Source organism: Trichoderma aggressivum, assembly GCF_033847375.1.
Source record: "Trichoderma aggressivum f. europaeum strain CBS 100526 chromosome Unknown scaffold_004, whole genome shotgun sequence".
Lineage (NCBI taxonomy): Eukaryota > Fungi > Ascomycota > Sordariomycetes > Hypocreales > Hypocreaceae > Trichoderma > Trichoderma aggressivum.
Window position 1 is genome coordinate 22,594 of NW_026946370.1, and position 16,859 is coordinate 39,452.

The 16,859-nt window shown below is 44.7% G+C and overlaps 5 protein-coding genes across 5 annotated transcripts; 2 read left to right on the plus strand and 3 right to left on the minus strand.

Moving 5' to 3' along the window:
* Window positions 1-1,968: 1,968 nt before the first annotated feature.
* Window positions 1,969-3,665, minus strand: Triagg1_1584 (uncharacterized protein; the record flags this gene model as incomplete). Its single annotated transcript, XM_062895670.1, has 4 exons — window positions 1,969-2,394; window positions 2,442-2,648; window positions 2,698-3,348; window positions 3,642-3,665. The coding sequence occupies 4 exons, from the start codon at window positions 3,663-3,665 to the stop codon at window positions 1,969-1,971; spliced, it is 1,308 nt and encodes a 435-aa protein (XP_062759123.1).
* A 1,045-nt stretch (window positions 3,666-4,710) lies between these two features.
* Window positions 4,711-5,620, plus strand: Triagg1_1585 (uncharacterized protein; the record flags this gene model as incomplete). Its single annotated transcript, XM_062895671.1, has 4 exons — window positions 4,711-4,756; window positions 4,924-4,966; window positions 5,026-5,237; window positions 5,367-5,620. 4 exons carry the CDS (start codon window positions 4,711-4,713, stop codon window positions 5,618-5,620), a joined length of 555 nt encoding a protein of 184 aa, XP_062759124.1.
* A 1,471-nt stretch (window positions 5,621-7,091) lies between these two features.
* Window positions 7,092-9,304, plus strand: Triagg1_1586 (CAZyme family GH1; the record flags this gene model as incomplete). Its single annotated transcript, XM_062895672.1, has 6 exons — window positions 7,092-7,864; window positions 7,930-8,101; window positions 8,156-8,194; window positions 8,256-8,272; window positions 8,323-8,678; window positions 8,796-9,304. 6 exons carry the CDS (start codon window positions 7,092-7,094, stop codon window positions 9,302-9,304), a joined length of 1,866 nt encoding a protein of 621 aa, XP_062759125.1.
* Window positions 9,305-9,727: 423 nt separating this feature from the next.
* Window positions 9,728-11,002, minus strand: Triagg1_1587 (uncharacterized protein; the record flags this gene model as incomplete). The annotated part of the gene is made up of 1 exon (XM_062895673.1): window positions 9,728-11,002. One exon carries the CDS (start codon window positions 11,000-11,002, stop codon window positions 9,728-9,730), a length of 1,275 nt encoding a protein of 424 aa, XP_062759126.1.
* A 1,723-nt stretch (window positions 11,003-12,725) lies between these two features.
* Triagg1_1588 (uncharacterized protein) lies at window positions 12,726-14,746 on the minus strand (the record flags this gene model as incomplete). Its single annotated transcript, XM_062895674.1, has 6 exons — window positions 12,726-13,359; window positions 13,423-13,481; window positions 13,534-13,968; window positions 14,038-14,272; window positions 14,326-14,363; window positions 14,417-14,746. 6 exons carry the CDS (start codon window positions 14,744-14,746, stop codon window positions 12,726-12,728), a joined length of 1,731 nt encoding a protein of 576 aa, XP_062759127.1.
* Between the last annotated feature and the right edge of the window lie 2,113 nt (window positions 14,747-16,859).

The window sequence follows — 16,859 nt, forward strand, 5'->3', positions numbered from 1 at the left end:
GTCTATCAACGGGCTGAATACCTTAAGCGATCCGTGATGGCATCTATCGCATGCCCTCTATAGAGAACATGCAGTGTCAGCGATATTCAAATTTCGCAGCTTGGTTTGGCGGGGTCTGGTGCGATGTACCGTAATGCGTCTCCTCTTCACGGGCTGCGTAGGCGGAGGCTGACTCCCTGAGTCCATAGTTTGTCTACCTGGGTGTTCTCAGAAAGAACTTGAGATATTACGACCCGGCGCTGTCTAATGGTTCTGGGAGCTAGCGTGGGCGAATTGCTTCACAACGTCGGAAGTTAACCGGAAGCTTCATAGGCTCGCCACACGAAATTCGGGCGATGCTCCAGCTTGCTGCTGACAAGGGTATTAAACCGTGGGTTGAGCAGTGGCCGATGAGTGAGGCAAACCGCGCTATTGTGGACATGGAGAAAGGAAAGGCAAAATACCGATACGTATTGGCTAATGATCATTGGGTGTAGTGGCCTGATGGTGTCTTCGTATTGCCTCAACATACCTGAAAGGCTTGTATTTAAAGAGTTTATGTATTTCAGACATATTTCATTGTGTATCATAGGCAGCAAATGAGACTCTGTACTTTGCATACATACTATCGTACCACAAATCTTACGCAAGAACATTGTCAAATACCCTATCCGTCAATGAGTTTCCAAGCCGTCGCCCTGTTCTATAATAAGTATGACAGACAAACTATTTGCCTTTGGTAAGTTTTTCCACCTCAGCACAAGCAGTCACTAATATTGGGAATTGATACCCTGCGGATTTAAGGCAATAATAAAGAGAACAGAGTGCTTCTAACTCCCACGCAAGTTTCACAAGTCCCGTAAAAGATTGACTTCACCATTATCCACGTCTGGGGCTGGGCTACAGCCGACCAGAAGAACATTGCATGCATTATTCAATATAGCCGGTCAGGCTGATAATAATAGGGCAAAAGGGTTCGTACAGTATGCAATCCACTAACCACTGGAGGCGTAAGGAAGACATTGCACCGTCTCATACTACTGCCTTTGTACTATGTATGAGTATAATCACCAACCAGCTACCCCGTACATGTTAGCCACTAACAATAACGATTATGGATTAGCAGTTCTTCAAGTTGACAATTTTCTCTCTTAAAGTAACTATTCGCATTGGGGCCACTTCATCTGCTACGATCTTACACTTGTTTCAACACAATGCAAATGGTGTGGCAGGCATACTATAGACGAACATCTCCAAGGGTCCATTAGATGAAGGTAGTATCGTAAACTGCCCCGAAGACTCATTTGAAGCTTGGACATCAGACATGTCCATTCAACCACACCGGTAACGTTCCCAAGTAATACAATAGAACTCTCAACGAGCAGTTGGCGACGCCAAATGTTGTTTGAAGGACTTCTACCTCAAAATCTACGCTGGGTAGGCAGTACCCTGATTCCAAGGATGGTTTTGAATCAAGAGAATAAATAGAACTTGCTTGACAACATTAACCATCAGTATCGACGCGATTCCCTCCCCTCCCCTCCACGCTAGTCGAGTCATTTGCTACGTGAGTACAGAGGGGGCCTATCCTCAAGAGTGCCCCGCAGGTTAACGGCGCGAAGTTAGACGCTATTATATGGCCAGCCACGAGTATCAGAAGATTACAAGTCCCTGAAGCGTCCTCAAGAGTATAGTAGCTCCTGAGGGATAACCAGAGATTATAGACGTTCCTTCTCCTAATCCAGTCGGCTTTGTGCATTTCATGGGCCTGTTGAGGGATTAAGACTAATCGTTGAACGCAAATTGGAAACGGTTCAAAACTTTAGGACATGAGAAATTTGGTTAATGTGTTCAAAGGCTATGTTAAGGTTGAGGTTACTGAAGAATATTCGTACAGCTGGCCAATACTGATTGAACCAACAATACGTAATATATCCACTGTTCTATTCGACGCCCGAGTGTAATTGCACTGCTTAAGATTACAATAGTTTACCTCTCACAAGGGCTTGACAGCCTCTTCCGCAACTCGTCCTTAGCCCTCGCGCACATCTGCTCTATGTTGATATCAGCAATAATCGCATTTCTTTCCTTGATTTCGGCCTCAATCTTAGTGAAGTCATTTCCGATCCCTTGTGCACGTAATTCGTAGCAGTCTCCAATCCATCGGCTGCTCTCTACCAGCCATTGCGCTCTTGATCGTCTCTCTGCATCGCATGTAGCAAAGACGGCTTCCAGTTCATGCCGTGACTTGACTTGCTCGTCTGCGAGCAGCTCCGCCAACATAGCACTATCTTCAATGCAGAACCCCGCCCCGGCGCCGTGGTGAGGAGACGTAGCGTGCGCAGCGTCGCCTGAGATACAAATGCGACCTTTATAGAAGATTGGAACGGGAGAGCCAAGATCAAATATCGCCCACTGCATCTATTCAGTAATGAGATGTAGATATACAGCGAGTGACTTACCACATTAAGTTTCTGGTCGAGCAACTTTAATAACTTGATGACTGTGGGCCCATAATCCTGATATTCGTGCAGAAGCTCGTCCAGTTGGCCTGACCTGGTTAATCTCTGGGCGTCAGGCCAGTCTTCCGAGGTCGTTCTGAATGCGACCAAATTAAGAGTCTTTCCGTGGTTCACCGGGAAGGTTAGGATATGTTTGTCATGCCCCATCTAGAAGCATTAGCCCAATCAGAATCGTGGGGTTGAGCAGAGAACTCACATACATGCAAGCATTCTGAGCTCGCTCTTCACCAACAGCGGCACACGCATCCTCCATCGGAATGAGCCCGCGGTACGCATGTTTGTGAGTATAAACGAGCCGGGCGGAGGGATGATCGGGGCCAACTATGGCCTGGCGCACCCGGGATTTGATCCCATCACATCCAATGATCGCGTCAGTCTCAGCTGCGGTCCCATCGTCGAAATGCATCACGAGTCTACCGTTGCCTTCTTCAGTGATGTTTTGAAGTCGTTTACCAAACCTCGCAAGTTGTTTGGGAATGAGCTTGACAGCCTCTTCCAGAAAATGGGCGCGGTGGAGGCCGTTCTGCCCGAGACTATTCGAAATGGTGAACGCTGTTTCAAGAACACCGTTGGACATTACATCGCTGTATGCATCCACATAATCGAACCAAACTTTCTCTTTAGACGGCCATAGATTTCTAGTACACACTGTTTCAAATGCTTCGTAAATACCCTGGTGGCAAACTTTCATAGCCTGGACAGCATTGGGGCTGAAGGAGACACCCGCCCCAATCTCTCCAAATGAGGCCGCTTGCTCATAGAGAGTGACTGGAATCGACCGAGAATTGAGAGCAATCGCTAATGTCAGCCCCGCAATTCCACCCCCAACGATTGCTACATCAAAGTCCTTTTACTGGTGACATTTGAAAGCTGGGTGTAAAGTGAATGGGCTGGCAGACAGTTTAATGAGGACGGAGATAGGAGCTAGATTGGATGTGGTCAATAGCTCTTGCACACTCTGCTGGATAGCGCATCTGGAAGCTGCCCATTTATAGCTCGAAACCAGCTTTTTTTACGTGTCTACATAGATGGCGGGGTCATGTTGACAAGACACGCGGAAGACACTGCCCATATTCCACGTCGGAATTCATGCCGTATCACATAGTCCGGAAGACCCAAAAATCGGAGTCCAACACATACAATGCTGTACATTTCCGACGACATCATGAGTAGAATTAGATGTAAAATGTCCCAATGCCGTTCTGTCCGTCTACAAAACCAGTTCTCAGAAAGCGTCCCGATGCTAATCCCTACTTCCGATTTTACCCCACCTCTGACAGTAGCGATACCGAACCCTGCTGCCGATTCTGCTTTACCTTGGATACTCACTAAAACAAAGAATGTCAATATACAATCAGTCCAGGATATAACATTGATAATGATGAAATATATTACGGTTTGTAGGCTGAATGTTGGGTATAATTGAATGATGATTCAATGTGTCTGATAGACATAAGATCATAAAGTACATGTAGACAATGTCACAGGGTATTGACCATTTTATAGTCCAAAAACGTAGAGGGGACACCGTAACAAGTTCTGTGTGATAATTACTGCACAATATGTATAACTTCAAACTTTGTCCCCATATGTATAGTAAAAGGAAAACATTACTGCGAGTCCAATGTAGTAGTAATCACGTAGCGCTGGCGGGAAGGGTAGCCACCTCTATAGGAAAGCGAAAGAGGAAAACCCAAAAAGGGATGGGAAAAGAAGGGGAGACCACATCTCTTTAACAGTTGTCCCAGGTTCCGTAGCACCACTTCGCGCAACCAGCCATATTTAAGGAGTAAACTAAAAACCAGTTGAACAGTTTATCAGGATCAGAACAGACCCATCCAGTGCCAATGTGTTGTCCAGGGGCTGGGAGCACACATTCCCGCAGCAGTAATTGGAATCCTTTATACACATTTGACGGCGCTCCAAATTGTTCATTCACCTAACATAGTTGGCCGTCGAAGAACCCACTGCCACGAGGGCAAGACCTAAATGTGACGAGCATCTTTACGATGACAAACCTTATTGTCTTCACTGGTGGCACGTAGTTGGAGTCGGTTGAATGTAGGAGATTGGCCAAAAGAGGTTGGCAGATGTGTGTGATAACTCCTAGATATTGGAAAATTGCTGTTCTATATATATTTAAGATTGGTTAAGTAAGCTACATTACTAGGATTCACCAAATTCCGGCAGTGCTAAGTATCTCGCTGTTATGATGCCTGAGAATTGGAACATTAACGGCGCAACGGACTCCCAAGGTAACGGCGGGAGCGTTCTGACTTATGCTTATGACCAGCCGAACGATCGATGGATAATTGCCGCTGCCTTGTATTATGTCGCACCTGAGGAGAACCCCGCCATTATGTCCAACTTCACCTCGGTGCCTCGCGCATTTCGGACACGCTCCGCGCTACAAGTCTATTAGATGCTGCGGCGGGGTTCAACGCCTTTAACCCCAGCGGGTTTCGGTACGTGCAAATAAATACCTTTGGAGACGTTCTTCGCAGCTAACGCTGAATTGAAACAGACGTACGACATGGGGTTTAATGCTCAAGAACGACGCCAGTATTGTCAAAGAGATTACAGCCATATTCATGAATGAATACAACAGCATCAAAGATGTAGCTGATCTGAATCCTGCTCTCATCTATCAGACAGTCACTCTTCCTACGATAGCTCATTTCAGAGATAGAGGTGGCAATGCCTTAGGAATCACTGAAGAAGATGGGCCTTTGATTTGTAAGTACAGCGTGATAACCCCCTTTTCTGTCCCTAACCAACCCACCTCGCGTGTCACAACTAACCATGCCACAGTGATTGAGATAAAAATTGCATGGTCCTCATAAAGTGGCGATGATCGTGCTAAAGCTGCGTCGAGAAATACAATCAATTTTGGAACTGCTCTCGCCAAAGAGAAAGGAGTTCATCACCCCTTCATCTTCCTCAATTATGCTGACCAGGAGCAAGTCATCTTCCCAACTTACAGAGAGAAAGGTTTTGACAAATTGGTGGCCGCGAGCGAAAAGTATGACCCGGATCAGGTGTGGCAGACTTTCCAGCCTCAGATCTTCAGATTAAATCCGGCACATGCGGATGAAGATTCCAAGAGCCGTTTGGAATAACGTGTTATTATAATTTATCTCTTATAATGGCAATAATAAACCTCATGGGTAAGTAGTACCTGACAAAACCCTATATAAGGTAACTTATAAAATTAAAGTTAAGTTAATACAATTTCTTATACAGTAAGGAGGATTAGTGGGATGCTACTGGACTTGTAAAATGGGTGGAAGGCTTGCAATTCAGCTCTTAGGCTTGCAGACGTTGCGAAGGTTGCGGATATTACGAAGATTCCAGACCGAATATATTCTCTATATTATTTACTATAGGAAATACATCCAACACATCTCCCTTTACCGAGCTCGCATATTACTCGTCTATTCATACACCATAACATTTCTTTTTCAACAGTCTCAGGCAACAGCAGGCCCTTCTTTCGCCAAAAGTTTCCTCGATCTCCTTCTTCTCCTTCTTGTCCATTTCAACCACAAGGTTAGTCAATTATCAACGCGTGCAATCCAGCGATATCGCTGATCTACCAAACTAGCACTATACTAGATCTTGCCGCATACGATACTGCTTTACACATTCAACGCCGCCGCACACCGCTATACTACCCGCTGGATCCACCCTTCGTAATCCATTTGGAAGTAAAACCTTCCAATTGGTTTATTGAAACCCCGCTGAAAGTCATACCAACGGAGGTAGTTCGACAGACTCGGTGGATTGGCTGATGGGCGCGGATTGGATTGGCCGCTGGATTGGCCGCTGGATTGGCCGCTGGATTGGCCGCTGGATTGGGCAGGGGATTAGGGAACTAGATAGAGCACTGTAGTTGTGATACAACCAGAAGTACACTTCCTCCTCATCTATAAACGGGCCAACTAAAAGCTATCGCTTAACCTCGCTTCAGGCGGCAACCTGAGCAGATTCTGCAACCTTTGCGAAATGAACTAACCTTACAATTATCTACAAGCCCTAGTTTTGTTTGGTAATACGGTGTGCATTTACAGCGCAGTATCCACTATATGAAGTTTCGTGCTAATCAATTCAAGAGCTCAATGTAAGTGTTACATGCTGTCATACTGTAGCGCCAACAAGGCAAAAGATTAAGCCAGTAATCGCCTTTGTAGCAATTATTATGATAGAACTAGGTAGCTGCTTATAAGGGATCTAACAATTGCAATTAACCCAGATCGTAACAGTCAGCCAATACGCTTCTGTCGACTCCGCAGCCCCGAACACGCTTTAAACCAATGCGCGTATTCTGGGCCTTGTGATTGGATGAAACTCATCTCCTATTCTGCCTTGATGATGCGCGTATTAGCTTTACAAGGTTGGGATCAGGGGATATGCTCTGCGGTCAACATTGATGGTCTACTACTAGTTTTTTTTTTTTTTTTAAAAAAAAAAAACCCCTCTGAAGTTGAGTATAATCCCATTATATAAACCGCCAATGCCGTCTTCACGGAAAGTTTGTTTCACACATCCTACTATTACACTCGTCCCTTCTACTTTTACACTCACACTATCATGAGTATTAAAATACTCCTCTCGGTAATTTCTGCCTTCAGTATACTTGTGAATGCTCAGCAGAAATATGTTTTGACGACAGGCCCGACTACAAGACCGCAGTGCTCTGCCACTACCGCCGTTTCTCCTACATTTGCCTTCTCAACTTTTGCATTTACCCAGTCAGACACCTATCGCTATGCAATCCCTATTCCCTCCCCTACTTCTACGGAAACATTTGCTGCTCCATTTTCCGCTCTTCGCAGTCTCATCCCCCCTGTTCCTACAACCACCTGGGGCAGCTGGGATCCCGCCGGTACTGCGACTGCGACCGATTTCCATGATAGATATGGCAGTGCCTCATGGACTGCACTTTGGGAGAATGTGCGACCATTTCTTATTAATTTTACATCTACGGGGATCTATAGTACGACTGTTTCGCCGACACCGGTGCCGAGTGCTGAACTTATATTGCCGCCAAGAGATTATTTTGGTCCAACGGACTGTTACTACTTCCCAGATGACTTTATATATGGCGCCGCCGGCTCAGCTTCCCAGATTGAAGGAGCTATTAGCCACGAAGGCAAAGCGCCATCTTCAGCGGATATTATCGCCAAAGACGGCCCCAACCCTGATTACGTGACGAATGAGAACTACTACCTATATAAGCAGGATATTGAGCGTTTGGCAGCTATAGGAGTAAAGTACTATTCGTTCTCGATTCCATGGACTAGAATTCTTCCATTTGCTGTTCCAGGTTCACCTGTCAACCAGCAGGCTATTGATCACTATAAGTAAACCGGCCTGACATACTCCATTCAATCTACTGTCTTGCGATGACTAATTATTTCTATCCCAGTGATCTTCTCAATTTTGTCATAGCAAAGGGGATGCTCCCCATCGTTACGTTGATTCATTTCGATACACCATTGCAGTTCTATGCCGCAAATGTCTCATCTTTATATGAAAAACCGGCAGTGGGTTATAATAACGGAGCTTATCAAAATGAGACTTTCTTGGATTCTTTTGTTGTAAGTCAGCTTCCATATTACTAACATCTAGAATGCTTATTCTTTATTCTACAGCACTATGGAAAGATTGTTATGACCCATTTTGCCGATCGAGTTCGTTCAGCCCAATCCAATTCTACTAGTGGCAGTTTATACTAATGCATTTCGTTCAAAGGTGCCTCTTTGGGTGACGTAAGATATCAATTCTCGTTCTGCAAGTGATAACTAATTGTTGCCACCAGGTTTAACGAACCATTCGTTTACTGCCAGAATGGAAAGTCTGTGGATACAGTACTTAAAGCACATGCTCAATTATATCACTTTTATCACGAGCAGATCAATGGTACAGGCAAAGTTGGAATGAAATTCAGCAATCTATTTGGTGTACCGCTTGATCCATGGAATGCATCTCACGTCGAGGCAGCTACTGATTACAACAACTTCCAACTGGCAATCTTTGGCAATCCGATTTATCTCGGCAAGGACTATCCCGCCATTTATAAAGAAAGAGTCACGGATTACGTTCCTCTTACTAAAGAAGATCTAAAATATATCAAGGGGACAGCGGACTTTTGGGGAACTGACGCGTACACTATTAGTAAGTTTTTTCGGAATTCAATCCCTTTCCCATGATTCTCGTCAAGAGCAGCTAGGTATCATTAAACAGTGGACTAACCCTGGAAACTGTAACCAGCTGTTGTCTCACCTCTATCAGCGAGCGAGTCACCTTGTTTGAACACCCCATCCAACGTGTTTTATCCGGAATGCGTGCAGCAGAGCTGGAGTGGGAAATTTGGTTGGAATGTTGCATACGCCAGTCAAACATATGTTTATATCACTCCAACCTATTTGCGCCATTACCTGTCATACTTGTGGAACACGTATCGCTCTCCAATTATCATTACCGAATTTGGCTTCCCTATCGAGAATGAAGCCTCACTACCACTGCCACAACAGCTCTTCGATTCACCTCGCAGCCAGTACTATTTGAGCTTCATGAGTGAGATACTGAAAAGCATCTGGGAGGATGGTGTGCAGGTACTAGGCGTGATCGCGTGGAGTTTTGTCGACAATTGGGAATTTGGGGACTTTACGCCACATTATGGAATGCAAACTGTGGATCGAACAACGCAAGAAAGGCGTTATAAAAAGAGCTTGTTTGACTTTGTCGACTTCATTCAAGCTAGAACCTGGCCGCAAACGCTCTATAACGAAGTAAACTGAGAGGAAACAGTCATCAAGAGATAAGGGAAGGGAAATCAGTTAATACCGGCTATTATTATCTTATGAGTATCCAAAAGCGACTGTGCACAACTTTGCCATGATCTTTGACCCGCGCCAGCAGCCCGAATCTTACTATCACACAGGCCCTTCTGTGCAGTTAATACCTGAGGGCAAATCATTTGATGACATTTTGCAGAAGAATTCGCTTCGAGTGTGTGTCCTAGCTAGAGGTTGTTGGCACCATGCTAGCATTAGCCGAATTTGCTGTTCGAGGTTGCCGAGGTTATCGATGTGTGCGCTTGGAACTGTCGAGTTATCTACTATAACGGGTTTGATCATGGTTCAGAATGTAATATGCCGGTGTGGAGTAGTATTGTTCAAGATAGAGTCAAACATATGTTTATTAAAGGGCTAATCTTGCGATCAGTGGCTTACAGCTGATTTATCTTTGTTAGGGGTGTAATGTCCGAAATCTTCATCTCGGCCAGGCCATAAAACCTTGCTCAGTATGACAGCACGCACATGTGAACCAAGCACTACTAACCATGCAATTACGATCAACACCGTCAGGGCGCTTGCCACGCCCTTAATACCATCGCTTTCAAGCTCTTCTCCAATGAGACACGTTGCAATTGTAAAAGCTGTGTTGGGGAAGACAATTGCCCACCAAGCCAGGGAGAAGCGGATGCGTTTCCTCGCTACACCCATCAGAAGCGCAATAAGACTGAAGGCGAAGAACCAGAAAGCCAAGGCCCATAACCAAATGCCCACCCAGAGCGCAAGAACTTTTAATACCTGCGATGCAGCAGGAAATCTAGCGAAATAGGCATAGTCGTCCGGGATAGATCTAGAGAGGCCTATGAGACCCGTCGCTGTGAATCCTGGCGGCCCAACTGCAATGAACATTCCTGGACGCATTGGAGGAGCCGGGAATCCCTCTTGCGTCAGGCGATGGAGGTATAATGCGTACAGGATAAAAGCAACACTAAATCCCAGGCCCAAGTAGGTAACTCCCGCAACAAGGATAGGTAATCGTTGTGAAGGCGGTTGTGATGGTGCAATTGTGGAAGCCAGGACCCCCGTTAATAATGTGGGAAAGATAGGAAATATCCAAAGGGGGCTCATTGACTTGATCTTGAGTTTAGCCCCCTTAAAGACCATGGTATATTGCATCACAGATGAGGAGATAGCTAGAGCAGCGTAGATCCAAAAGCATACTCTCAGGGCTACAGGTAACCAAGGGCCTGATGCCGGGATACCGTATATAGCTGAGTTGGCGAGAATAATGGCCAGGCTTAACAGAAATGCTGGGAAAAACAAGCCTTCAGTTGGATGCAGCAAGCTTGTCCTTAATCCTCGGGGTGTCTTGATGAATCGATATGTAATGGCGGCGACAGAGACAAGAAACATGGCAATAGAAAGAATAAATGTTACTTTGCCAATAGCATTGAGCCCATCGAAGCGGTTGGGCGTGTTATGGAAGAGAAGGCCGAGAACACCAGTGCTTATGGTGACTGCAAACCAAGCCCAAGTAAAGTGCTTCAACCGCTCACGAATTGGGCACTTATATCCCGGGCTGCAAACTCGTTGTTCTGGCGCTGAGAGCTGACCTGTTTCCCAGTCATCGTCATTGGATTTACCAAGCTCAGGCCCGCTCTGGAGCCCGCTTGCCGAAGATAGGGGTTGTTGAGTTGTCATTCCTTGAATCCTCTGAGCTGTAGATTTTCTAGTTTACAACTTCATATGCTTAACAAAAAGATTTTTAGTGCGGATTGGGCTGACTATTTATTATTATACGTTAGCGAACTACATTAGCTCTCGCGGGACAAGGAATGAAAGCTGAGCTGGAGAAATTGTCCCGGACGTTATATTGTCGCATTGCTGTCCCGATATTTCCGGGTTAGCATAAATTCAAAATGCCACCTTGAAACTCTGGACATTGCTAATTAGTTGCGACAGGCACCAAAAAAAAGGAATCCGCCAATCCCATTTCCACAGTGACGGGGCGCCGCATAAATGTTCCAATATGGACGTTTTAGTGCCAACTCGTTGATATAATTTCTGGGGATTGGGTTAGATTAGCATTCAGCTGAAGCTCGCCTCTAATAAATGCAGCAAATCAATCCGGGGATCCCCCACTTTTGACATTATTGAAGGCGTTCAGGCGGGATTTGAGATCCATAGAAGCCGAGTCTTCACATCTTATCCAGGTCAACCGGTACATAAGTTCATTTCACGTCCATCATTTATTAACTCAGAGAGCCAGTTGCTGATATATAATTAACATAATATTCAAAACATAATATTCAAGCTTCGCATATGTCTTCACAATTTTATTAGTAAATTGGTGGATACCAGAACGGCTATTAGCAAACAATGTTACGCCACTCCAGCCAGTACATCGCTTGCATTGTAGAATATAAACCTATTTACAGAATCTTGATGTTATTTCATCTACCGGGGCGTTGTAGAAATAGTTCTGATGATTGAAATAAAAGGGAAAAGAAATATCTCTAGTGTCAAGAACTCCAGGGCTATCCAGTACCTATGTTCAGAGTCACATTCACTGAACCGATAATACTGCGACCCTCTAAAAAAACTCAACCGCGGGTAGATCGACAGGAATGGGCGCCGCAACATTAATGTTGACATTAGCAGCTGGGTCGAAGTACGACGCCACATGACCTCTATAGTGACTATTTATGCGGTTTATCAGTACAAAATAATATAGCAGGAGCGTCTTGGTTTGCTAAAAAGTCAATCACAATACTATATGCAGGGCCAGCGATTCGAATTGCTGAATAAAGAATTATTCCTACAGATTTTGGGAAAGAGAAGAGAGAAGCTGTCTAATGGGCCGAAAGCTTTGAAACCAGCATTTACTGCACTTGCTTCGTCTGGCTGGTTCACTATGGCATAAACAATTTGTGTTGCATTGTTAGTACAGTCGTGACTATCGGGTCGATAAAGTCCGTGATTTTACCCTTTCCCATACTGAATTGCATCATATCATTCTCGACCCTGCGCGGTATAATTACCTGCTTATTACATTTGATGCGGAATACCGCGATTGATGATATGGCTCTCAAAATCTAGTAACAGCCACCCTAAAATTCCCGCGTATCCCAACCTTAAGCCCTGTTCTGAAGCTCTCGCATAGGATCAACCACGTTGTCTGTAGGTTACACTGGTCACTGGGCCTGTTAAAGGGTGATTATTGCTACTCCGTATGTAACAATAACCTTATATTCCATGATTCTATGAGATATGGCCATTGATGTCTTCCAAATTACCGACTGAGAAACGCTGAGGAGAGTCTGCACCGAAAGTCCATCTCTTAAACCAATAGTCCTCGATTATTTCCCTTCCATTGAATGATTTATAGTAAGAAATCTATAGTCAGTGAATCTTTTAGGTATCTTTACAAAGACCTTTCTCTGTTCTCCTCTACTTGAAAGGATTGCTTTGAATAATTCCCCCGGTCCATGTTTTCATTTCTCACCAAAAACCCAACCAGGAAGCCCATGCCAGCAATACCTGTAGTGACATACCAGACAGTTCTCAAGGCATCCGCATAGATATATCGATATGTTTCTTGCACATCTTGCATAGTTTGAGGAAATGCGTTGATTGTTTCATATGCGCCAGCAGCTTGAGCACCCGTGATAACGAGATCTGATGGGATCCGATCCGCCGCAATCGCTGTGGCCAGAAAGCGATCAAATTCGTTTTGGAATACTGTCCCTCCAATAGCAACCCCGAATGCCTGGCCTACGCTGCGAAAAAAGGCGATCATTGACGTAGCAATGCCGATATCCTGGCCGGCAGCTGTGGATTGTACAGCAAATAGAGGCAATTGGAACAAGAAACCTCCTCCAATGGCAGGAATAATGCGAATAGCGTATAAAATACCTGCGGATGAATTTGGTTTCATGAGCGCGACTAACCCTGTCCCAGTGGTAAGAAGCGCCCAGGCAAACCAGGTCATTTTCTGGAATCGAAGTGACCTAGAAACCCATATGCCGCAAAATACAGCTGAGAGAGCAATTGGGGCACTAAGATTCTATAGTTAGTATGTGAACTTAAGCCGGAATTGGTGCGGTTGGAAAGCGTCTTACCTGCCCGGGAGCGTTTCTGCCGAAGATTTGAACAGAGGGTCACCTCTCGCGCCAAGGAACTGAAAGGCTAGATTAGTATATAAATTGTATTCAAGATAATTGGGAACCAACAAAGATGATGATATAGTAGGCGGAAGCCCATAGTACTAAGCCATGGACAAATGCACCAAAGAAACCTGCGTTGCCGCTGCGATTATTAAAGATACGTAGGGGCACCATTGGCGTTTTTGTCGCTTTCCACTCAATGAGAAGGAATATTCCAAGCCCAAAAATGCCAAGGGCTAAAGGTGCCAAAACGCTTGCGGAATTCCACGGATTTGTAGTGCCTCCAGTAGTGATGCCGTAGAGTAATAGTGTCGTGGCAGCGATAAACACGGTGATTCCCAAGTAATCCACACGGGCGGCCTTTGATTTAAAAGAAGACTTGTCCCGTACAAGATGTAGTGCGTATACAATACCAGCAATACTGGGAATGCAAATAGGGATGTTTATCCAAAACACCCAGCGCCAAGACGTATATTGTCCTATTGCTCCACCAACAGGCACCTGTCAAATTGACTGTTAGCATTTGCAGAGATTTTGCCAGTAGCCTCAACAGGCCGGAGAGTGTCGTACCCCGATATTGGTACCTAAAGCCCACGCAAAGGCACCCATGGAAAGATATTTCGGTCTCTCCCGGAGCGTCGTGATATCGCTGAGAATGACTGTCGTCAGGGTCAGGCAGCCACCCCCTCCAAGGCCTTGAACTACCCTCGCAGCCACCAGCCAATTCATGTTCTGAGCACAACCACAAAGAACACTTCCAAGAAGAAATATCGCGATCGCAAACACCATAACCCACTTCCGACCGCTAAGGTATCTGTTAGCATAATAGTACTCTAGGCAGTGAACGAGAAGTCTTACAAAATGTCTGAAATAGTACCATAAATAGGTACTGCGACCTAAGTTTAGGTGATGTGAGAAAACTGTATACCAAAGGAGTAGATAAACTGACTGTCTGGGCTAATAAATATGACGTTCCCACCCAAAAGGCTTCCAAGCTATTGCCTTTTAACGAAGATGTGATGGCAGCTAAAGTCGCAGCGACAATAACGGAGTCCATTGCAACGGAGACTGAAGTTACGCAGAGCATAAAGACAGTGACTTTGAATTTGAAAGATTTCTTTTGCTCCTGTGCTCTTTCATCTTGAGTCTCCTCCTCGGTATTAATCGCAGCAGACGGCGAAGCTTTGGATGACTTAATATCCATTTGGCGTTCTTCGTCCGTTGTAGAATTCGGGCTCGAAACAAAAAGACTCGACGGCGCAGGGCTTTCGGTATTCATGGTAAACTTGGGGAGGGGTTGCTCTTATTTGCGTTTTGGCGGATATATTTCGAAGGTCGTGTTATAAAACCACGGGATCCTTCGGTTTTTGATAGGGTTATTCCTTAATCCGGCATTGTATTTATCTTTATTCCGAGCTTGCATGTCAAACTTGTCTGCGGTCCGTTCCCCTTTACGAATAATTGGGCTGCATGTTGACAAATGGTATTTATTTTTGTGTTGCTCGTCGAGAATAAAGTCCCAATGGTAATTTGAGAGGCGTAAAGCTCCACTCCATAACTAGAGGCTAGCTTGAGATCACTAATCAGGAAATGAGATCACAAATCATCAAATGAGATCACTAATGATTAATAGCCCTTACGCATGATTACTATTGACAGACTACGGATCTCAACGTATTCTCATGGAATTTCTAGACTGTAGCTTAGCAATGAAATGATCATCTTATACCTTGATTCTTTACACCATTTCGAGTGTTAGATTACTTATATACTTATACTAGTATATTAAGTCTTCTTCGCTGCTGCTTTGATAGATGGATTTGGCCGAGTTGGTGATCTATTGGTGTCTCGGATCAGTAACGAAACCCCATATGCCTGTATAGGGTCATCTGCGTATATATATGAGAGACCTACTGAACTTCGCAGTAGGCGAATTCAATTTGAATGCAGAAAGCTGATATACAGCAACAGTAGCGGGGAATTGATGCCTCTGATCATCGAAATAGCGATATTGAACGCCATTGTTAACGCAGACTTAGATTTCGCCATTGGGAGCAATAGATCTGCCTCGTTAGTGAATAACGATGTAGGGTCTCATATTTGAGAATTATTGCTGAGAATTTATCACATTAAGTTAGAGTTCCACAATTGCCACCAAAATGTACTCAAACGTAACTTGGACACAACGAGAAATAGCGTGCAGTGGTTGACGAAATAATTTTCAAGAACATTATGGGCATTCAAGCATATTCTACATCAAAGAGTAGAAGGCATCAAGTACAAGCATTGTGGGTCAATACTCTTTGGGAGACCAAATCTAGTATGCAAACATTTACGACAACTTAGTCGATATTCATTTTACAAGTACTCCAACTGACAAGCACTACGACGCCGAGGAAGCTCCCATAGTACACGTAGATAATACAACATACCTAGAATAAGATTGAAGAAAAGAATTAACATTAATACTAAACGCATAAATAATTTCTCCATTCAGCGAAAACTACACAGTGAAACTGGCGAATTACCGATAATCGATAACCGGAACCAACGGCAGAATAACCAGCGTGCAATCAAAACGCTAAGGCCCTGTAAAGGTCCTGTAATAATGGGGACCCGCATACATGTACGCACTCTACTAGATCATGACTGCCCACCCAAGGCAAATTCCAGCACCACCAGCACCAACAATAACTCTGCCGACGATAACAATAATAAGAGCCTTTGTATAACATTAGTCAGAAAGGGTTTCGAACGACCGTCGAGTTTTCAACATGCATTGACCTTTATAACTGGTGTGCCACCACAGAGATCGCTGCCCGCCTCAAATACCGTATTTCCTCGAAAAATTGGACGGTGTGTATTCCCCGAATTGTACACAACTTTCAGCAAGACAAATAATTAACCGACTTCTTCGCATTAGCATGAGACCATAAAAAGAATGGCACACAGTCTAATATTACAAGGGAATGCAGCAGTATAAGACTGGCAAGATATACGCATTTCGTGTTAAACAAGCCATATAATCTTCTGCTGCACTAATACATGAGCCTCATCTATACTAGGTAGACACATAGTGCAGACACACGGTCCAGTTAACCCTTACATAGGAAGTACAACGCAGATATTGCCTAGAGGGAATCTCTACTAGGGGGGTCTCAAAAACGGTCGCATCCCCCGACCGAGCTGTGCTAGGACGGTAAACGCGGTCGTTTTTGAGGCCACCCTAGTATCCTTCCTATCCAGACCAGCCTGTAGGATTCACTACACTATTGCAAGGCCGTTCCTCGAACATCAGCACCAACTATTGTATCAAGGCCATGGAGAAAAATAGTAATGCTCTGTGCCAAATGGACTAAGATTCACTTTGCCGAAAGAGAATTATTCAGTGC